Source organism: Microcaecilia unicolor, chromosome 9 (genome assembly GCF_901765095.1).
Source record: "Microcaecilia unicolor chromosome 9, aMicUni1.1, whole genome shotgun sequence".
Classification (NCBI taxonomy): domain Eukaryota; kingdom Metazoa; phylum Chordata; class Amphibia; order Gymnophiona; family Siphonopidae; genus Microcaecilia; species Microcaecilia unicolor.
In genome coordinates this window covers 40,487,874-40,500,801 of record NC_044039.1, presented here as the reverse complement: position 1 = coordinate 40,500,801, position 12,928 = coordinate 40,487,874, and the positions used below count along the sequence as shown (strand labels likewise).

General features: G+C 41.7%; 1 protein-coding gene across 1 annotated transcript in view; it reads left to right on the top strand.

The window, feature by feature from the left end:
* Positions 1-12,928, top strand: part of CACNA1C (calcium voltage-gated channel subunit alpha1 C) — a 1,308,019-nt gene that overhangs the window by 1,195,956 nt on the left and 99,135 nt on the right. Inside the window, 2 exon segments of the mRNA XM_030214166.1 lie at positions 1,746-1,874; positions 9,292-9,357. Of these exon segments, the coding sequence (XP_030070026.1) occupies positions 1,746-1,874; positions 9,292-9,357 (195 nt within the window).

Genomic DNA, 12,928 nt, shown 5'->3' with positions numbered 1-12,928 from the left:
TTGATGATCACTGCTGCCTAGGTGGGCACCCACTCGGACATTTGACACACTATCCCCATTTGTGAGCACCAGTTCCAGCATCGCTCCCTCCCTCGTGGGTTCCATCACCATTTGTCTGAGCAGAGCACTTTGAAAAGCATCCACGATCTCTCTACTTCTTTCCGATTCCGCAGATGGAACCTTTCAATCCACATCTGGCAGATTGAAATCTCCCAGCAACAGCACCTCTCTTTTCTTTCACAGCTTATGGATATCTGTGACCAGATCTTTATCTAGTTACTCCGATTGTGTCTGAGGTCTGTAGACAACACCCATGTGGACAGAAGTTCTATCATCTCTTTTTAAGGTGATCCATATTGCTTCTTCCTTTCCCCAGGCCCCTGTCATTTCAGTCGCTGCAATATCATTTCTCACATACAGAGCTACTCCTCCACCTTTACGACCATCTCTGTCCTTCCTAAATAGATTATAGCCTGGTATGTTTGCATCCCATTCATGGGAACCATTGAGCCACGTCTCCGTCATTGCAACAACATCTAAGTCTGCTTCCGACATCAGGGCTTGAAGGTCATGAACTTTATTGCTTAGACTGCGAGCATTTGTGGTCATCGCTTTCCATCTACATTTCCTGGTATGTGTTTCAACATTTGTGATTTGGGGGTGTCTTTTCTCTTTGGGTACCTTCATATCTTTTTGTTCCACCTTCATTGCTTTTTCTTCCGCCTCAGTTCTATTTTCAGGAACATCACAGTGTTGTAATGGAGCAAAAGAATTCTGTAGGGGCAACACTTGTGAGGACGGATGCTTCTGAGTCACATAACGAAGTCTGCCTGAGCCTACTGTGAACCATCTATTCTTAGGTGGTTTTATCCTTTGAGGCAGTGGTGAGAATTTGGTATGATTCTGTGCAGTATGATTTTGCGCAGTCCTAGAAGCTGCTTTAAGTGCATTCAATTCGTGCTTGACTTTACTGAGCTCCTGTTTTAAACTAGCGAGCTGAAGACAGATAGGACAAGCTTTAAGTCTCCAGATGATTGGCCTTGAATCTAAAGCACCACAATTATTACAGAGAATAAAAGTCATCTTGATTGGTTGAAATGGGTATGAACAGGTGTACTATGATGGAGTTGTAATTAGGGTGGAGTTAATTAGTGATAAGTAGTGTATGTAGGAAAGCTATTTAGGAAGTGTCAGTCTTGGGGTGGGTGGGTGCGTACCAGGAAGTGCCCCCCTTTTTTGCCAGAATAATAGAGATGAAGGGATTTGGGATTAAAAGGGAGAATGCAGAGTCTCATGTAAAGAATGATTAGATACAGACAGCAATTCATTAATTTAGTTATTTTGTGAAAGAAGTTGTAAATATGTTGCCTTGTTAATTAGGAATGAGATGCCAGCTCCAGTGGTTGCTGTCTGTTAAACTTTTCCGGTGTATTAATGACTTAATTCCTGTGCCAAATCAAATGCTGGTCAGCAGGAAATTAATGAGTAACCCTTTCTGCATAGAAATAGATTTCTTTAGGAAAACGTAAATGCAACCTGCTGGGATTTACTAGGAAACTCAAAACTTTGCAAAAGAAGGCAAATCTCCCCTGAAGCTCCAATACTAGCAAAATCTTACTACATTAATATGTGTGGCAGACGGAACAGTGCAGCAAGCCCCTGCTGGGTAAACTGGGTTTTTTTAATTGGTTCTTCATTCCTGAATTACTGTTTAACTGTTCCTTCCCTGTGGAAATGGATTCCAGAATCCGGAAGAAAATTCTCGCATCTCAATCACCTTCTTCCGACTCTTCCGAGTGATGCGTTTAGTGAAGCTCCTGAGCCGTGGGGAAGGAATCCGAACACTGTTGTGGACCTTCATCAAGTCCTTTCAGGTATTCTTTTACACCCTTCTCTTCCCTTTGAGGTATGAACATAGGAGCCGACTCTGTGGGTGCTTGAGCACCCCCAATATTGAGAAAATTCCTGGTATGTGTCCAGGAGGGGTTATTTCCATTGGGCTTAGCACCACCAATAATTTTGAAAAGTTAGCTCCTATGGATATGAATCTTTACAGAGCAAGGCATTTTCCTTTGTAGCCATTTCATGAGGTTAAATAATAAAACTGGCTTACAAGTCCCAGCATGCTTTGAGAGAAAAACTTCAAAGTACAAGATTGGACCACAACTACAGAGGTGAGCACAGGTATGCCAGATAATATTGTTAACTGGGAAGATGTGGATCTGGAAGGGATGGGTATGGAGAATGAATTGTGAACCAAAATCCAGCTTATATCAGGATACATCAAAAGCCTACAGCATAAGCATTTGACAAATGTAAATCTCAGATCATTTTCTGTTAGTTAGTTCCTAAATCAGCCTCTCTGAAAAGTGGCTAGGGATAAGCACCTAAAATTAAGATCCTTTTAGCATTGGGAACTCAATTTTAGAAGACATAAGGGGCTCATTTTCAAAGCACTTAAACTTACAAAGTTCCATAGGTTACTATTGGGCTCATTTTCAAAAGAGAAGGACGCCCATCTTTCGACACAAATTGGAAGATGGACGTCCTTAGAGAAACGTCCAAATCGGTATAATCAAAAGACGATTTTGGACGTCCCCAACTGCACTCCGTCGCAGGGATGACCAAAGTTCAAGGGGGCATGTCAGAGGCGTAGCGAAGGTGGGACTGGACGTGCCAAACACTTGGACGTACTTGACCCATAATGGAAAAAAAGAAGGACGTCCCTGACAAGCACTTAGACGTTTTCACCTGGACCTGTTTTTCTTACAACTAAGGCACAAAAAGGTGCCCAAAATGGCCAGATGAGCACCGGAGAGAATCAGGGATGACCTCCCGTTACTCCCCCAGTGGTCACTAACCCCCTCCCACCCTCAAAAAATATCTTTCAAAATATTTTGTGCAGCCTGTATGCCAGCCTCAGATGTCATACTCAGGTCCGTAACAGGTAGTGAGTTTTGGGGGGGTTTGGGGGACTCAGCACACAAGGTAATGGAGCTATTTCTGAGATGGATGTCCTTGGTTTAGATTATTGCCGAAAATCAGAAACGTCCATGTCTAGGGATGACCAAATCTAGGGACAACCAAATTTAAGGATTTGGACGTCCCTGATGGAATTTTCAAAACGAAAGATGGACGTCCATCTTGTTTCGAAAGTACGGGTTTCCACGCCTCTGGATCGGGTCATTTTGCGAGGACGTCCAAATTAAAACTTGGACGTCCCTTTCGAAAATTCCCCTCTATATGGGACTTTGTAAGTCTAAATGCTTTGAAAATACAGCAAGGAGCTCATTTTCAAAACAAAAAATACAGCAAGGAGTCATAAGGTGGAAGAAGGATGTTTTGAACTAAAAAATGTCCAAGTTGCAATTTCTACACCCCAATTTTAGCCGTTTTGCTCCACAGTTCATAAAAATTCCAAGGGGGTGTGTTTTGGGTGGGGTGTGGGCGGGACATGGCTGTCACCAAAAGATAGGCATTTTTCTGCAATAATGGATAAAAATGAAATCATCTAGGGCCAAAATTAAGATATTTTTGTCTAGACCTGTTTCAGTCATGACTAGCCAAAAGGTGCCCTAAATGACCAAGTGGCCACTGCAGGGATTAAGGCATTATCCCCCTTTCTCCCCAAGTAGTCACTGACTCCCTTCCAGCACCCTAAGGTATGACAGTGACAGTACTTACCAGGCTGTATGACAGCTTCAGATATGATGACCCTATTAGAGCAGCAAGCAGGTCCCAGGAGTAGCCTGGTGGTCAGTGCAGTGGACTGTAGAGAAGAGGACTCAGGCCAATATCACACTCTAACTGGTACATTTGTGGTGGATCGTGTGAACCCTCCAAAAACACTAAATACCTACTCTACCTACATATAGGTGGCACCTGCAGGCATAAGGGCTATTGTAGTGGTGTACAGATGGGTACAGCAGGTTTGTGGTGGGTTTTGGAGGGCTCACCTTACAACATAAGGGGGTCACGGTGAGATGTGTACCTGGAACCGTTTATGTGATATCCACTGCAGTGCCCCTCTGTTCTGCAAGGATGTCTGTGTGGCCAGTCTACTAAGCATTCTGGCACCCATACGTCCCAATGGCTTGCTTTGGGGCATTTTCCCTTTGGGCTTTTTTTTCCAAAAATGATCCTAAAAGATAGACATGCTGAGCATAAAAATATCTAGCAAATTACCATTTTTGAAACAAAAAGTTGGACCTTGTTCTGGTTTCAAAATGTCCATGTTTGCTACTGGAGTTTTGGACGTTTTTTTGCAAAATGTCCACAGTCGGATTTAGACGTCATATTGAAAATTCCCCTCCACATAGTGCATTATTTATTTATTAGGATTTATTTACTGCCTTTTTGAAGGCTCAAGGTGGTGTACAGTAAGGCATTGACTACAGAAGCTGGAGTTAGGATGAGAGGAAATAAATAGGCACATAGGAGGTAATTCTATAAGGAGTTGCTTAGATTTAAGTGGGTAGTACATATACAAAAGCCGATATTCTAGTCATTCACCATATTCCAGATATGCATTATTCTGTAAATTTGTGCCAGTCTTCAATGGTGAATATTTTGAAGGTGGGCATTCACTTGGGGGGAATGTGGGTGGAGCACAGGCAGGGTGCACAATTATGAATCTAAATTATAGAATAGTAAGGTTTACATGTGTTGTGTAGTAATCTAGATGTGAAAATTTCCACCAGATCTATGGCTGGTGTTTAGTGCTTGCACCTAAAATGTACTTTGCAAACAACCCAACACTGTAATTTCTTATAACACACAAGCATACAACAGAGAGGGTCAAAGTACACAGCAAAGCAATCCAAAAAAGAAGTACAAAGGGCCATCTATGCTTCTTTTATAACACAGAAGCACAGACATAATGGACATAATGGAGTATCGTTACTCCATCACGGCCTCAGTGGCGACTCGTTTCACATGGATACATTACACCATGGTTCGCCTGCCTCTTCATCAGCCTGTTTTTAAATGTTTTCATGTTTTGTTTAATCTTCTATTTTTTTTCATTTATATATATATATATATTTTTTTTTTTTTAAAGGAATTAACTCTGAAAAACTTGCTACTAATGCTTCAAGTAATTAGAAATGACTTAGGGGTCCTTTTACTAAGGTACACTAATGGATTTAGTGTGTGTTAAATGCTAAGATGCCCATTATATTCCTATGGATATCTTATCATTTAGCACACACTAATTTATTTATTTATTTATTTATTTATTTATTTATTTATTTATTTATTTATTTGCATTTGTATCCCACATTTTCCCACCTATTTGCGGGCTCAGTGTGGCTTACAATACATTGTAAATAATGGAAATACAGTGCGCGCTAAATCCGTTAGCGCACCTTAGTAAAAAGACCCCTTAGCTTCAATGTGAAGGACCAAAAGCCTTCATATTGGTGTTCGGTCCTTCACATTGAAGCTAAATCATTTCTAATTACTTGAAGTATTAGTAGCAATTTTTTCAGAGTGTATTGTGGACATGGTTTGCCCAGAAAAGCATGCATCATTTCCAATTTTTCTACGGCAATACATGAGTACTTTAAAAAAAATTCTAGAAGTTGGCATTTACAACTTCTCCAAGTCACACCTAAGTGTCAGGCAGCTGCTCATTTGGAGTTAGCCCTTGGAAGAGGGGTTGAGGGAGCATTTGTGCTTAGTTCTGCGGTGTTTGAAACCATCTCAAAAATCTAAAAATTCAACTTTCATAGCTCAGGTCCAACTGGCTCTTCTTGGATGTACAGCAGGGATTTAAAAAGGTTTGAACAAGTTCTTCGAAGAAAAGACCGTAAATCATTATTAAGGTGGATTTGGGAAAATCCACTGCTTATTCCTTGGGAAAATCCACTGCTTATTCCAGCAATAAGTAGCATAATCTGCTTTAATGTTTTGGGATCCTGCCAGATCCTTGTGACCTAGTTCAGCCACTGTTGGAAACAGGATACCAGGCTTGATGGACCTTCAGTCTGTCCCAGGCTGGGCAATACTTATGTATTTCTGTACTTATGTAATCTGTCCTCCAAAGCTCAGTTCCAAACAAGAAGCTTGCTGACAGTTATGCATGACTCAAAGTGGGTGTAAATGCCAATGGGGAAATTTTCCAGGATATATGTTTATTGCCATTCAAAAAAAAAACGAACCCAGAATATACATACACTTTAAAGGACCACTCAAACTATGCTTAGAAACATCTCTATGAAATATCTGTGTGCCCCCCCATATATGTATATGTAGTGTCTATTCTAAAATTACTACTTATACATACATGCCAATTTATATGTGTAAATTTGCTACTTATATATGCACACTGATTTCTCTCTCTTACCTCTTTCCCTCCTAGTCCCTCAACTTTATTGTATATTTTCTTTTGTAACCATTCAACTGTTGTTACTTTTATTATTGTGTAAACCACAAAGATGCCTATCAGGCTTATTTTCGAAAGAGAAGGGCACCCATCTTTCGACATAAATCAGGAGATGGGCATCCTTCTAGGGTCGCCCAAATTGGCATAATCGAAAGCTGATTTTGGACATCAACTGTTTTCCATTGCGGGGACGACCAAAGTTCACGGGGGGGGTGTCGGAAGCATAGCAAAGGCGGGACTGGGGCGTCCTTAACACATGGGCGTCCTCGGCCAATAATGGAAAAAAGAAGGGCGTTCCTGACGAGTACTTGGCTGACTTTACTTGGTCCTTTTTGTTTTATGACGAAGCCACAAAAATGTGCTCTAAATGACCAGATGACCACCGGAGGGAATCGGGGATGACCTCCCCTTACTCCCCCAGTGGTCACCACCCTAAAAAAATTTTTTTTTAATATTTTTCCAGCCTCTATGCCAGCATCAAATATCATACCCAGCTCCATGACAGCAGTATGCAGGTCCCTGGAGCAGTTTTAGTGAGTTCTGCAGTGCACTTCATGCAGGCGAACCCAGGCCCATCACCCCCTGTTATACTTGTGGTGGTAAATGTGAGCCCTTCAAAACCCACCACAAACCCACTGTACCCATATCTAGGTGCCCCCCTTCATCCCTAATTGTTATGGTAGTGGTGTACAGTTGTGGGGAGTCGACCTAAATGTTGAGATTTGGGCATCCCCGACCATATTATCGAAATGAAAGATGGCCGCCTATCTTGTTTTGATAATACAGGTTTCCCTGCCCCTTCGCGGAGAGGGCGCCCCATTTGATTATGCCTCTCCACATGTAGGCCTTGCAGCTGTATATCAGGAATCTGAAATAAATAAATAAAATAGCCTCTATAATGTTTCTCGGCCTCTGGGGTTGGGAGGAGGGAGGGCCTTCTTTTTTTTTTTTTTAATTTGAGAGGGTTCTGGAATCTTTACTATTGTTTGATTTTATCTTGGAACTCTTACATGGTTCCAGGTCTTTGGAACTTTTTCTCTCTCATTCTAATATTTCTTTGGTGTACTGACATTTCTTGTCTTAACTCCTAAGGCAGGGTTCAACAAATTTCAGGTGCAAGGTTACAATGCTGTCTAGAAATTCTAATCTGGTGCCTGAGACTTTTGTGCTCTGAACATTTACTTTCAATTGTTGGCTGCCACTGCCACTGCTGAAACAACTCTTTTCTTCTGGTCAGCCTCACATGACTCTCAGGGAGTTTGAGCCATGCAGCAGGGGCGTAGTTAGATGGGGCCACGGGGGGCATGGGCCCCCACAGATTTAGCTTTGGTCCCCTCTACTTTCGACCCCCCTCTAGTGGTCATCTGGTCATTTGGGGCACCATTCATTCTGAAAACAGGTCTAAACCAAAATGTTGATATTTTTCACCCTGGACATTTTTGTTTTGTTCCATTATGGCTATAAAACGTCCAAGTGATAGGCATGCCCTAAGCCCACCCTATTCCTGCCTTTGAAACCTCCCCCAACACGCCTCCTTGTGATTTGGATGCACTGCAAACAAAATGCATAGATAGACGTCTGCAAAGCAGGTTTCAAAAGTACCAATTTGGGCATTTTGAGAAGAAAATCTGTCTAAATGGTGCTTTATGACACTTTTTGGACATTTTTCTCTTTTGAAAATAAGCCCCATAATTTTTCAGTCGTACAAAGGATTGAGCAGGGAGTGGAAAACAGAGAGAGGGAGAGAAAGGAAATTGGTAAATAGGGGAGAAAAACCAGTGAGTCTAATGTACACACATTATACTTACACCAAGCCCTTACGCCAAGCCCCCTCCCTGCCCGTCTTCAAGTCTTTGCTTAAAGCCCACCTCTTCAATGCTGCGTTCGGCACCTAACCCTTACCGTTCAGTGAATCCAGACTGCCCCAATTTGACTGCCCCTATCGGACCGACCGTTCACTTGTCTATTAGATTGTAAGCTCTTTGAGCAGGGACTGTCTCTCTTTGTTAAATTGTACAGCGCTGCATAACCCTAGTAGCGCTCTAGAAATGTTAAGTAGTAGTATACTGACACACCTATAAACAGTGCATATACTTTGCACCTCTTATTTCTAAAAGCAGTTGATCTGGTGTAAAACCGTGTGCATGCGATTGAACAAATCTGTAGTAGTTTACCTTTTTTTTTCCTCTCCAAAGACTGCCTCTTTATAAACCAGCTAAAGGTATGCATGCTATTAGCACTTTTGAGGAAGAAAACTTTCAACCATACTAGTCTACCTGGGTAAATAGCTTGCAAACTGTCCTTGGATTGCTGACAAATGGTGACATCTAGTGGTAAGCTAGAGAAGTCGTAGCCTGATGCTGTCTTATGGTAGAATATGGTAGATTTAAAACAAATAGGAGAAAGTTTTTCTTTACTCAGCGTGTAGTTAGACTCTGGAACTCTTTGCCGGAGAATGTAGTGACAGCAGCTGGCCTTACGGAATTTAAAGGGGGTTTGGACAGATTCCTGAGGGAAAAGTCCATTGAACATTATTAATTTTTTTTTTTTTGGGGGGGGGGGTGCTGGGTTCTTGAAGCCTGGATTGGCCACTGTCGAGACAGGATGCTGGGCTTGATGGACCCTTGGTCTTTTCCCAGTATGGCGGTGCTTATGTACTTATGTACTTATGTCTAGATTTTGGGGCCAAAGTCCTGGAAAACTTGCAGAGGTCAGAAAAGGTAAAATCTCACAGTGACATCAAAAATGCAAAGTAAGACAGCAGATCAGCATAGTTTATACTGCTTCAAGCATGTAGCTTCATATTTCTAGTGTAAGGGATATGGAAGCAATACTTTTGTATTTCAGTTTTAAGCCTTTAAATTTTTATCAATGTTTTTGCATACTTTCTGTTTTTCCACCTCCAGGCTCTCCCCTATGTGGCTCTTTTGATAGTGATGTTGTTCTTCATCTATGCTGTAATTGGAATGCAGGTAGGACACTGCAAAATACTATCTATCTCTGTACTAAGACAGACCTGAGTAAAGCTTAAGTGCAAGTAGAGAGTAAAAGGGTGAAACCTCATGTTAATATGCAGTGCATTCATTTTGGGGAATGGATCATCCAGTCTCAGCTAAAGTAAATTCCAGGTCTAGGAACCCAGAATGGCATTTGGACACAATTTGTGATTTGTTTTTCTGGGATACAGCATATATATATATATATATATATATATATATATATATATATATATATATATATATATATATATATATATATATATATATACATATAGTCACGGGTAGGGCGGCCTGGGTACCGGCACTCTCCCTGAACCCCCAACACATGTCGGAAGAAGTCACTCCTTAACCACAAATAACAAGAGTTTATTATAATGGCTTAGTGAAAAACACAGTCTTTGCACCGTCAGCAGGTACCTCAGTATCCTGGACTGATTTTCCACCACTAAGCCTTCAGGTAACCATCCCCATGTTTAGTTCATTAGGAGACTCCCCTTAAATACCATCTTAGTTCTGGGAGGGGTATTCCCCCTTCTCCTCAGCATCTTTCTCTCTCTCTCTCTCTCTCAGCTTAGCAGTCTTACAGCCCCATCTACAGTCCACAAGTAACCCCCCCCCCCCTTTTTTTTACATTAATATTTCCTTAGCAATTCAGAAAGTCCTCAAAATGTTTCCACCAACAGAAAAAGGAAAAGAAAAATGTCATCCAGCTCTGGTGCTTGTACTTCCTTGTCTCCAGAGCTGCGGCAGCCATCTCCCATGCAGCACTGAGTACACTGGCCCGCCCACAATGGCTGCTACTGGAACCAAAAGTACAAAGGCCCTAGCACAGAGGACTGCAAGCAAAGGATCCCCCAAGGCTTAGGGTTTATCTCAGTTTCCATCTCAGATTCTAAAGATAAGGGGGTTTTGTCTCCCTTCTTGGTCACCAGCCTATGCCAAGTCCATCTCCTCAAGGTCACCTTCGCTCCTTGCCTCTGGGTCCATTCCTTTGCACTCCTTCTCTCTCCCGGTTTGGGCATGCCCATCCCTGCCTACCAAAGTCCTCCAATCCCTCCCATTTAGCCGCACCCCCACTCCCCACCCCACCCCTTTGATGGGCAGCTAAGGGCTGGGGTGATGTGGAATACATCCCCTTTTGGAGGACTCTGTCTTTTCTGGTGCACAACCCCCACCTGACTACTATCTATCTATCTATCTATCTATCTATCTATCTATCTATCTATCTATCTATCTATCTATCTATCTATTTATAGTGTCTCTTAAAAAGTTATTCTGTTACCAGAATTAGTATCTTTATAACCAAAAGGGAGGTCTGATTCAGAATGTTAATTCTGGATGTAAAAAATGTCTTCCACTTCCAGTTTTGTTCCACCCTTGTTTTCTGTTTTTTTTTTTTTCAAAAGTGGCTAAGAAAAATCTAGTATTCTATAACAGAACCTGAATGTCCAAGTGCCATTACAGAATAAGCTCCTATGGTGCGACCTTGGGGCACCCAAATGGAGGAGTTCAGTTGCTGAGTTTCCTTCTTTTTGTCTAGCTTGTGGGAGCTAACACCCTTCTTTATAGGTCAGGCCCGAATGTGAGCTCCTACCCCCTGATATTCAAACCATTTTTTTTCTTACATTTGTATCCCGCGCTTTCCCACTCATGGTAGGCTCAATGCGGCTTACATGGGGCAATGGAGGGTTAAGTGACTTGCCCAGAGTCACAAGGAGCTGCCTGTGCCTGAAGTGGGAATTAAACTCAGTTCCTCAGTTCCCCAGGACCAAAGTCCACCACCCTAACCACTAAGCCACTCCTGGCCAGTTAAATGGCACTTAACCAGCTATCTGGCAATATTCAGTGGGAGATAGCCGGTTATCCTCCAGTGAATATTACCGGTTAGCACCTGGGAGATATCTGGCTATAGCCAGCTATCCCCGAATAATTCATATCTGGCTATTGTAAGCGGTATATATAGCTGGTATATCTTTGGCCAGTGTAAAGTTAACTGTTATCTTCGAATATCGACGTAGCTGGTAAACTTCAAACCGGCTAAAAACAAACCGGATTTTCAGTGACGGTCACTGGAAACGGCCCGGCATTGATTATCTGGGCTGTCCGCCAACCGTGGAAGTTAGCCGGGCTCCCTCCTGTGGTCTGAATATTGGGCCCCTAGCTTAGGAGACTCTGTTGAACTGCTCAGCCCTCTTTGAATTTTAAGGTCTAAGGACCTGGCTTATTGAGATTTTTTCCCATAGACCAAATGGAAAAGAAAAAGTTAGTGAAACTGGTTCACTTGTCAGATATAACCATGTGACCGTGTGTCAAAAGCCCACTGTGCACAGTGAGCACATGAGACATGACTAATGGCAAAGCAATTTACCATATGTAATGGCATCTCAACGTGGTGTAAACTGTCACCAGGATTTTAACTGAGACAGTTGAACAAAGAAAAGCTTTGAAGTTTTCATTTTATTTTAAAAAAATGTTTGGCAAATGATATGTTATTAATACAATTGTACATCTTGACTGTGCATGTATTTAATGTATTGTCCAGTGGCTGGAGTCACTCTGCTTTTGACATCATGCTTGAAAATGCAACCTATAGATGTTTTTGAAAAAAAATTTTTTATCATACCTTGATGTGTTTTATGATTTACTTTTTTGATTTCAAGTTCATTCATTAAGAATTACCTTACTGTAGACATTGAAAGACAACACAATTTTCAGTTTCCAGAAGGATTTATTCAGATACAGGCAGGCAGCATGGGTAAATTCTCAAAAGGTTGCCAAAATTTAGGCACTGGGTGGGATGATGTGCATTAAGTGCAAATTAAATAACAGCAGTTGTACATATAACCGCCATTGTAACACACCCCGACCTACCCATGCACTAACAGGATCCATGCCCTCCCCCGCTTGAAGCTGCTGTGCTCTTGAATAGGGACTAAGGGCATTTACACATGTAACTGCTAATTGGTGTCAATTCAGGCCAATTATAGACAATAATTGGTTATTAACTGCAATTTGCACACCAACAGAAAGGAGAACTCTGATCCTCACGAAGATGTGCAAAGTCAGTCAACAAGGAAACAAAAGATGAGGAAGCTGAAGCAAGATGGTGGAAATAAGTCTTTATTGCATCCAAAGTACTGCAAGTGTACTGCTTTTGTCAGGAGCCTTTACAACATAAAATAAATATGTGGGAATAAATAGATAAATAAATAAAGATGAATAACAAAAATTTAAAATGCAGTACAATGATAAAATACATAGACAAATTAAAAACAGAAAACATAAAACTGAAACAATACCATATGGTGATATGAACTGAGGGGCCCATTTACTAAGCTGTGTAAGCGTCTATGTGCGCCCAATGTGCACCAAAATGGAGTTACCACCTGGCTACTGCGTGGTTCTTGTGGTACTTTCATTTTTGGCGCACCACCGATACGCGCGTCTGAAAAATAATTTTTCTTTTCGGACATGTGTATTGGACGCTCACCAAGTGGCATTTGATGTGCATAGGTCATTACCACCCTGTTACCGCGTGAGACTT